At 38.9% G+C, this 10,952-nt stretch overlaps 1 protein-coding gene across 1 annotated transcript; it reads right to left on the bottom strand.

Annotated features, from left to right (window-relative positions):
* Positions 1 to 2,828: 2,828 nt before the first annotated feature.
* Positions 2,829 to 9,570, bottom strand: LOC311141725 (early growth response protein 3-like). Its single transcript, XM_084177158.1, has 2 exons — positions 9,109 to 9,570; positions 2,829 to 5,781 (listed from the first exon to the last, which is right to left on the bottom strand). The coding sequence occupies exons 1-2, from the start codon at positions 9,260 to 9,262 to the stop codon at positions 4,676 to 4,678; spliced, it is 1,260 nt and encodes a 419-aa protein (XP_084033284.1). The 5' UTR covers positions 9,263 to 9,570; the 3' UTR covers positions 2,829 to 4,675.
* Positions 9,571 to 10,952: the final 1,382 nt, after the last annotated feature.

Below are 10,952 nucleotides of genomic sequence, written 5' to 3'. Positions count from 1 at the left end.
AACAAAACGGAAAACAGTCTTGAAAGTTCTCTGTTCAGATCATATGGGACAAACAAAGCACTATTGAATCATGATTCATGAGGACAGTTTTTGCTTTCAGACCTTTTGACAGTGGTTTTATATTTAACAGTAATGTGAAATAAAAATGTACAATTGTTATACTTAATATAGACCATGCTTTTACACTGTGCAATTTGCATTAGTCAGAAATATGACAGATGACAACATCCAGTTGTAATTACATGTCTTTGGGTGACAGATGGAAATATGTTAGCGTATTCTCCTCTCTTCCGAGCACAACTTCCACTCTTCTCACTGAGAGCTAGATAAACACAGTATTCTTTAAAACCAAACCTCATTCACCATAAACGTAACATTTGAACCCTCACATACGAGCATCAAATCCACAGGGCAGCCATATGATCTCTGAGAACTGTCTTTGTTATTCTACTCTTACTGCAAGGCCTTGTTGCTGAACTATGTTGGCTGAATGAAAAGGTACAGAATAAGTCAGAGGATATGTTGCTCATCATCCATGTGCCCTTAAAAAAGTAATCATTCTAAACCAGAAGAGGCTGAAACAATATCCCAAACCAGCAAATAATGTCTACACCAAATCCTTAGAGACATTTCTTGTTCCACTGAACAAACATATAAAAGGAACATGTAAAATGTTGGTCCCATGTTTCATAAGCTGAAATAAAAGATCCCAGAAATGTCCCATACACACAAAAAGCTTATTCCTCTCCACTTTTGTGCACACATTTGTTTACATCCCTGTTCCTGAGCATTTCTCCTTTGCCAAGATAACCCATCCACCTGACAGGTGTGGCATAGCAAGAAGCTGATTGAACAACATGATCATTACACAGGTGCACCTTGTGCTGCGGACAATAAAAGGCCACTCTAAAATGTGCAGTTTTGTCACACAACACAATGCCACGGATTTCTCATGTTTTGTGGGAGCGTGCAATTGGTGTGCTGACTGCAGGAATGTCCACTAGAGCTGTTGCCAGAGCATTGAATGTTCATTTCTCTACCATAAGCCACCTCCAACGTCGTTTTAGAGAATTTGGCAGTACGTTCAACCGGCCTCGCAACCGCAGACCAAGTGTAACCACGCCAGCCCAGGACCTCCACATCCAGCTTCTTCACCTGCGGGATCGTCTGAAACCAGCCCCCGGACAGCTGATGAAACAGAGGAGTATTTATTTCTGTAATAAAGCCCTTTTGTTGGGAAAACTCCTTCTCATTGGCTGGACCACCCATGGCTGCGCCCCTCCCCAGTCATGTGAAATCCATAGATTAGGGCCTAATTTATTTATTTCAATTGGCTGATTTCCTTATATGAACTGTAACTCAGTAAAATCGTTGAAATTGTTGCATGTTGCATTTATAATTCTGTTCAGTATAGATTATATTTGCCCTTTCCACCTGTGAGCCAATCCCGTCTCAGCTGTTGAGAATTTCATCCCCTCAATTAATCAGAGAAGTTAAGATGGATACACTTGCTTATGCGCACACTTTTGACATTAAAGGCCATAACTGAATATTCCAAGCCATAAATCGTTTTGTACACTTCACTTAGCTTAAGGCAAATCCCACTTCAATTGATACATTTTTTTAAATCAATGCAGACCAGTGTTATTTGAGTATCATTATAGATAGACTGTAATCATCTACATTCCCCTTCTATAGCCTTTCTTTTTCCACTTACTACTATTCACTTACTAACTATTCATGATCAGTGATCTACCCTTTTTAAAATCCTGCCAGTCATCGAACTAGCTCAAGCAAAGTACAGGAAATAATAATAATGGTCACCAGGAATACAAGTGTCTTAAAATGCACTTCATAAAGCCATTGATTTAAATAATAAGTGAGATGATACTGTATGTGTGAACTCGCCAACTCTTTCAGTCAATGCAAGGGGTCTGGTCATTTACCCATTTACAGTAGATGAACTGGAGAAAGACTCTCTGGGGCCAAATTCATTGGAAAATAAGTGGACACTTGCCAGGAAGCCCAGCAATGAAAACCAGTTTCACAGGAAAGAGGGAATGTGGCCTTGGAAGCACATTGGAGAATTCTGTAATATTAGTGAGCAATGCATTTATAAATCCTTGTTGTTGACATTTGTTGAAATTTTCAATCAAGATTTGTGAAAGTTATTGCTATCAGGCACAGCTGCTATGACAATAAGTAATCCATATCAAACACACAGAGAACACATTTGACTGTGGTGCATTAATTATCACGCACGGGACCAGATGGGACAGGAGGGGTAAAATAACTGCCCTTTAAGGGGAAAGACATCAGAGAAACACGCCAAGACCAAAGCTGACTAGAGCATTGAGCAGAGTGAAGACAACAATCAAATGTAGTGGATCAATTCCCAAACAGTTTGGATTCACATCCCTCAAATGAATTGTAGTACATTATTACCTATACATTGTTATCATTAAAGAAATTATAAGATTATATGATTTTACTTATTTGACTACTTGTTTAATGATTTTATAGATTTGACACACATTTGAGTGCATTTTTGAATCAGTTTGACCCAAGATTAATGTGAGAAATGTATTTATCTGAATCTAGAGCCAGTCAAGTAGTGTAACCTTCAGTCAATGCCAGACTTGCCACTTGTAAGACTGTATGTTGCATACTGATATTGCCTTACTGATAAATACAAATCCATGTGGATAGTGAAAAATGTTGCATACTGTGTACTAGGCTTATCTTTTTCAATATATTTGTCTGAACTTTGGAATCCCATACATTACGGGTTTGTTTGCAATTGAAATACAAAGATTTTTGTTCAGATTTTTGTTTATTTAGTTGAAGAACACATTAGTGTTTCCTCAAACCACCCTCTGCTAAGAACCCTATAGTAGGTACAAATAATATTAGACTGTTTTGAAATGGAAGATAATGTACTCCATTTGGCACTGTGTCAATGCTCCAAAGTCTTTTGCAATGACTTCTATTCACAAAACGTTCTGCATTATCATTACTTTACAAGAAGCATTTTAAGACACCTTCTGCACAAGCATTCAGTCAATAAGAAATGTGTGTATGTATACATTTGATTTTATATATTGTACGTCTACATACACATGCATACAAATGCACAATTTAATACTGAAGTATATGGTGCCTTTGACAGTCTGAGTACAAAAGTTGAAGTACCTGTATATATCTCTCACTTTACAAAAAATAACAATCATTTAAAATTCAGAATCTCTCAAAATAGTAGGAGGTGTAAACATGGCAATACCATGTAGATTCCATAGTAGTTCTTAGAGGTGTTGCTCATTGTAACAATATGCAAAACATTTTATTTTACAATATCTCTAATTACATGCATATAACTGGCAGGTCTCTGTCAGTGAACGCACAGATAAAAGGCTCTCTAATTCATGTCTGCTGTTATTCAGAAATGTTGTCGACTTGCAGTATAGATGGAGGTATTTCAACGTTTCAGTCTTTTTCTCTGAGCTCTCAGCATTTCATTTCAAGATTGGTTGAGTGTGTCTTACATACACATATAAATGTGACCAAGAGGAGTCCTCGGAGGATAGACTGAAATAAAAAATTTTTAAAGCAACATAAGCACTCAACTTAAAATATATATTTTTTGTTTTATCTTGGGTATCTTAATAGGCTTTCTTTCATGGATTTGTGTAATTTGTAGTGAATATGTTAAATTCTTCATCAGTTCATAAATATTTAGCATTAATGTTGCAATCCATTTCATTTAGTGTGCATCAGACGACAATAGATTACCGCCAAAGACTGGTCCATTGAACACAGGATCAGGTTTGGATGGACAAAGCCAATGATTTGTGTGTTTTTTTATGCTGATGTTTTGAGCTTATAGCAAAAAGATTTCGACCCATTTAGTTGTAACTGTGATACTTATAATTGCTAAAATTATAATAACATAAAAATAAAAAATAAACGTTACCAATCTGCCTTAAATCAATGTCGGAAACATAGTTTATGTCTTTGTAATGTTTGGTTAATCCCAGGCACAATTAAGAAAAAAACTTAGCAGTATTATCCCAAAACGTTTGGCACATTCTTTTGAGAAACAATAAAAAAAATAAAAATAAAAATATATACAAAAGTATTTTTCAACATAAAGACAGGCAATGGAAAGTGCAGCAAATAAGATATCAACAATAGCACACAAATACAACCAATTGCACTTTTAAACAACCAGATGAAATAAATGCATACATCCCAAACATTGCTCACCTTATTCTACGCCCAGTTGTAATTCAGTCTAAACCCCAATTATTATTTTTTTGAATCCCTTCACATCCAAGGTTCTTGGTGAATTTCTCAGAAAGCACAATACATGATATGACTTCAGAAAGTTGACTTTCATTCTCAAAGATATGCCATGTCCTCTTGGACAGCCGGTGCCATGATGCCGCTCTGCTTGCAGACATTCACAGAGTTGCTGGCCCTCCAGTCTATGTCGTCTTCTTCCCCTACTCTTACAAGATAACATCTCCAAAAAGAGGAGGGAAATATTACATGGAAATAAAAATGAAGAGAAATGGAGTGTAAGAGAAAAAGAGAGAGAAAGAGTCACCTATTTGTCTCATTGTGGATAGGATCCCTCCCTCCCCAGTCTTATGTTAGGGCATGGTGATGGTCCATCCTAAGCACAAGTAGTGACAGTCATGATGTTGCCACCGCTGGGCCCCCCACTGCCACCGCAGGAACTGGGGGGTGAGCTGTGGCTGCCAGCCGCCCCACTCCCCTTGTCGGCCGGCTTCTTGTCCTTCTGCTTGAAGTGAACTTTGGCATGTCTTTTGCGCTCATCACTCCGGGCGAACTTGCGTCCACAGAACTCACAGGAGAAGGGCTTCTCGCCCGTGTGCGTGCGGATGTGGGTAGTCAGGTGGTCGCTTCGGCTAAAGGAGCGCATGCATATGCGGCACTGGAAGGGTTTGAGACCTGTGTGGATGCGGAGGTGGCGTGTCAGTTCATCTGAACGGGAGAAGCGTCTGTCACAGTTTTCTGCTGGGCAGGCATGTGGCCGCTCATGCACAGGGGTTTTGCTGGGCCGGTTTGGGTACTTCCGTGGTCGGATGGGTTTGAGTGTTAGTGTCTGTGGTGGCTGGTGGTGCTGAGGAGCATGCTGCTGCCCACCCATGAAACCTGGATGAATCTGCTTGTCTTTGAATGCTCGAATGGTCTCTAGTGGTGTGATGGGTGGGGGGTTGACACGAATGGGGTCCATGGACTGGAAAGGCTTGTGCTCCATCATGCCAACCTCACCCTGATGATGGAAGATGTTATAGTCTGGGATCATAGAGAAAAGGCTCCCGTCCATGGAGGGCTTGGAGGTGGTGTGGTAGTCATTGCTGGGGTAGCCGAGGGCAGTGCTGGTGGCAGGGCTGTGGTGGAAGGAGACCTGGTCCTGGTACAGGTCACTGCAGGTGGAATAAGCGGGCAGTGGCGGACAATAGACCTGTTCCGTATCTGATGACTGGCCGCCCATGCTGGCTCCAGAGGACGACGTCTGTGCGGTGATAGTGCCAGGCGACGGGGAGACGCCCAGGATCCCAGCACTTACTAAACTAATTATATTGTTGTCTGAACACCAGCCAGAGCCCCCAATTCCACCCGATGGAGGAGTGTCGAAGGCAAACTTCCCCAGATAGGTCACGGGCTGCCCGCTGCGGCTGGACTGGAAGTTAGAGCCGTACTGGATCTCTGCATTTCCCTTATCACTTCCCATCCCCAGATCCATGATATTATCTGGATGAAAGGGAAACAAATTGAAGTAGAGTGTCAATGAATAGTTCACCCAGCTGTTATAACATGAAATGAAATACAACTAAAAGCAGAACCTGTTAGAAAAAAAACATACGTGAAAGTGTGCAGTACAAAGTGCAGAAAAGTTTCTCGAAGCCTAGAAGCTACTATACTAGACTATGATAAATATAAACCTGCTTGATATTTCAGTCAGAGTACTCGATTAGTCCGAAATTCAGGTTCTCTGTATATCTCTGCAAATAGTCTGCCAAGAAGAAATCATAAAACAAATCAGTCCAATCCAGTTCATTAGGAAAAAGTGAGCGGTGGTGTCAGACCTGCAAGTTTATCGACTGACTTGTGCATCTGAGACAATGTTCTCTCTTTCAGATCCCACAAGCTCTCATAAATCAAGACCTAAACACCCCTTTGATCCAGTCATTGTATGTCCCACAGGAGGACAGCCACACTGAATGGCAAGATCTGATTCCCTCACAACAGGGTGTAAGCCAGACACCACTGCCAGCACTCTTACATGTATTGTATCTGCATGGGTTTTAGCAGAACATGAAATCTACACAAAATGAGCAACTTGAACTGTAAAGTGTACTTCCTACTCAGATCACTTAGTCAGCTATGCACAATCGGCCATAGAAATGCACATTTGGTCTTCTAGCTAAATGTTATGTTCACAGTAACTTTCTTGTTTCTTGCACTTTTGTCAGTGTGTATTTTACTAGTACTGTAGTAGCCTATCTTAGATATATGTGGCAGCATTACAATTAAATGTCATATCAGACACCTGCAATAAAAATATCCAAATGAATGCAGTTCTGAGATGGCACAGTTTTGTGCAGACATTTTAACATGTTTTGTGCAGACATTTTAACATGTTTTGTGCAGACATTTTAACATGTTTTGTGCAGACATTTTAAAATAATTCATACATCATCAGACATAGCCTATATCAGCCCATCATTCAAGTTGCAATAAATTATACACAAGGGTGCTTATATATTCAGTCCCAGTAATTACTGTCTGTTTACCAGAATTTGGCTAAGGGCAAAGCATGATGAAACAAACAAAACCAAAATTACATATCTTTCACACAACTATTGAACACATGAGGTAAATTCAATACCTTTTGGCATATATTTTAATTATTCTGGAGGTGAAGTTGAAGAAAACAAGCCTAAAAATAGCAAATGCTTAGGATTGTGTTTTAGACAGTAGGCTATATGAATACAAGGCAGACATTATATCTTGCTGTAATCTTCCTCAATATTTTGATTTGAACGATTAAGCAGTGTCACAGATATTGCTCTCAAGTGAGCTGGTGTTATTGCTTTGGGGGTGAATATTGTGAGAGAACACCACTTGCACAAGGGACCTAACACCTGACTCTAGAGGTATCAAATATGTACTTCAGATATTATATGAAATGAACATGTCACATTATCATATATTGATGGCTACCTGGCAAACCTGGTAAACACCTGGCTAACCTAATTGTGAGACATGTAAAGGTTTTCCATCTCTTTCATGAAATGTATTGATTAGTTATAAAAAGCATGCTGTTATCACTGGAGTATGGAGAGGTGATACTTATATCAGAGCAAATGTAATTTTAACGCATTGGCAAACACTACTGGACTAAGGCATGGGGATGTGTAATGATAGAACATAGCTATATCAATATTATAATTAGAAGTGGTTGGTGCTGTGTTTTCAGTCATTTGAAAGGTTATCTACAATTTCTAATTATTTACTTTGCATATAAATAGGCCTAACATATTGACAAATAACAAATGTCCTTAGATATTCAATAATCAATATAGATCATATTAGGACAATTTAAACCATACATTGATTAACCTCTAATGAATAATGGCACTTCAGCTGGCTATATACTTCTGTATAGTTAAATAATTAGACTACTTTACTGTATTATATTTAATTATTAAAGATTTTATAGGCCTTAATCTTTATCTTGCCGCTAACAACAACTCCAACAACAATTATTTAATGTAAAATATATACATTTTTGAGTGAGACACTTTCAGTAGGCTACTATACAATTGTCATTCCTCACCTATTGATATACAGGCCCAAGAGGTCCAATTGAAATGTGCTACAGCTATATATAGCCTACTGCCAGCTGTAAAGTTGAATAAAATCTGTTGGTGAGTCTGAAGCGTATTGATCTGAAAACATGTATGTGCTGCTATCAAGGGTCGTTTCAATTATCATATAAAAGTGGTTCTTCTAAACTTCACTTTAGAATTGACAAACCCTTGCATTCAATTTAAACAGAATGGACACACATCTCTCAAAATGAAAGTTGCTGTCACCTGGAGACTTGCATTCCAGTGAGAGCAAACAAATAAAATATCTACATAGATCTGTAGCTATATGTAGCCCAATCGTCGTAAAGCCTGCTATAAGGCCTACAGCCTACGCGTGAGGCTATGGGCATGGGCAAGTTTGAAAATCAACGCCGGTCAAACGCCCACTTTACAGTGGATGGCCATGCCACACATAGTCCAATCCAAAAACAATTTCTAAATTGTCAATAAATACACAAACAATGATTCATTAATTAGTGTAATGTTAGCGAGAAATAATGAATATCTTGTGCATAGGCAATGTATGCAATGTTGTTTTGGTTACAGTGGCACATTTATTTATAGACTATCAACAAAACTGTGGCTTTATCATGGTTCAATTTAATTTAACAAAAAATATGTAGGCCTATCATACCACATTAATTAATGTTTTAGTTTTGGTGATTAGATTTTAATCTATGAACGATTTTTAATCTATGACCTTTTCGTCAATTTGTGCGTTTTACTTTCACTTTAAAGACATGTCAATCATTTTGGGTAAGCTTTCACCAGAGCAGATAAGTTAATGTTAGACCTATTTACATTACTGTTTGACCTTACATGCAAATTACAGGTCGTGAAATTGTGACAGTAGCCAGTGAAACTCATAGGCTTGGACATGGTTAAGCATATTTCTGTCATAAAAGCTTGCCTCTCATAATATGGTTAACACTAACAGTTACAGCACTTGTTTTACATGTCATCGAAATAATAGTATCCAACCATTGTGAAATATGCTTTAAAAAACAAAGTATTCAATCGAGATCGATTCTGTGCGTAACAGCCCGAAGCGCAAACAGGTGCCTGGATGATGGTCACTGCGTGCGCTCCAAGACAACTGTTGCGGTGCCTGCATTATCTCTACAGCTGAGACGCGATGTAGTTACAACAGAGACTGGATAGAACATAATCCAATCACATCACAAACAAAGTAAACTATGCTTACCTGTATTCATTTGCGAGTAGTGGTTTATAGAATCCGTATTGGTGAAAATGTTCATAGACGTCGGAATGTCCTCTTCTTGGTAAAGACTGTCAGGAATCGTGTTTGTTAAACTGCTCATGATAAGAGGGAGCTTGTCCGCTAGTTTCCCTGTCATAGCAGTTATTTAGTCTGACATAAATGACAACGTGTAGGTATCCGAATAGAAAACACACAGTTGATGACAAACTATAAACGTTAGAGAGTGGAGGAAAAATATCCTAGATGTTGTATCCAAGTTCCCTTCAGAGACAGCGTTGATATCTCTCCTTTCAGATATAGTAGAGCTTAATTGTCACAGGCAATTGTTATTAATATCATTACAATGAGACCTGTTTGTTTGCTTGTTGTGTGTTTAAAGTCTGTGAATCAATGAAACGGTGGTGGTGGTCGCACAAGTGTAGCGCTGCTCTGTATTGCTCGGATAGGGAACTCCAGCGCTTGCTGGTATTAAATAGGGGGACGGAACATTTATGTGACGTAGATGACCATTTATGGATACACAAAGCCAGCCCGTACACAACACGTCACCAATGGAAGCGCCTCATAGTGGAACATTATGCTGCATTCATAATCTAGTGGGAAGGTGGTATTTACCCTATATTACTGGGAAAGAACCACTAGAAAGCCCCTCCAACTAGTAGGCCTACTAGTAGGAAACTCGTTTATCATCCCTGACCTCAGAATTCTCCCACATGCTGAAATCTGACATAACCCACAAAGGAAATTACCTCGACAACAGCATTTTCGGCAGTTAAATGCAACCACAAAAAAATATTAATAAAAAGCAATCTATTAGTACGGTTTTTGAACACTAATTTGTGTGCGAGCATGATAGCTGTAGCCTACTTTTATTTATGGTTGACGCAGCTGGTTTGCCATTAGCTAATCAGCGTTTCTCAACAAGTTCAAAGCACATGAATGCATCCAACTCGTACGTAAGACTTAAAAACTGGAAATTACCACCTTCCCACTTGGTTATGAACGCAGCATTACAGTCGGTTGCAGAAAGACAAGCTGAAGCGACGGATAAACTCTGTGGAGCGAAGCCTGTGTTGGTCTGCTATGAAGCGGATCATGATGTCCTCATTGTGCAGTCGGCTACTTTGCTACCTGTAGACGAATTCACATTAATATAAAATGTTCAAGTATGTGGGATAGCTTTGTAATGAAGCATGTTGTTTGATATGAGGTATTGCATTAGTCTTGTCCTCGAGAACATATTTCACTTTTATCCTTTGTCATATTAGAAGACGCAACTGGACACGCGTCAAAATCATGCTGGTCAAAATGACATCGGAATCATAATTCATGCCTAAAGCTGCTTTTGCCAAATCATCGCAGTTATTCATTCTGTGATAAAAAGTAAAATATTCCGGCCTTTACCTAGTCAACCAGTTGAATCCATACACAATACTGGCGCGGGAGACAACTGTGCGCAAAAGTCTGGAGAGGTTGTGTCAACTCTTCTCTTGACATTTAAAAATGTTTTAGTGTGATTTAAGTAATGCATACTATATTCACATCTTAAATGTATGTAGGGTGTTTTACACATCTATTGCATCATTACACATGATAGTAAAATAACAATAATGGCTTTATAGCCTACAATATCAATATGGAGGCAAATAAAGATTTTATGGATGCACACTACAATTCAGACTTTTGATTAGTGGGCTCAATGACCCCAACTTGTGTGTCTCTTGTCATATTGTTGCACCACACTAGCTTCTTGACGTTGACCTGTATACAGTACAGCAGTCCTGCTTGAACTTGTACTCCCTTTATTTGCAAATATATTTTTCTGA

This window comes from Coregonus lavaretus, assembly GCF_964263955.1.
Source record: "Coregonus lavaretus genome assembly, chromosome: 14".
Lineage (NCBI taxonomy): Eukaryota > Metazoa > Chordata > Actinopteri > Salmoniformes > Salmonidae > Coregonus > Coregonus lavaretus.
This window is presented reverse-complemented; position numbering and strand designations above follow the sequence as displayed.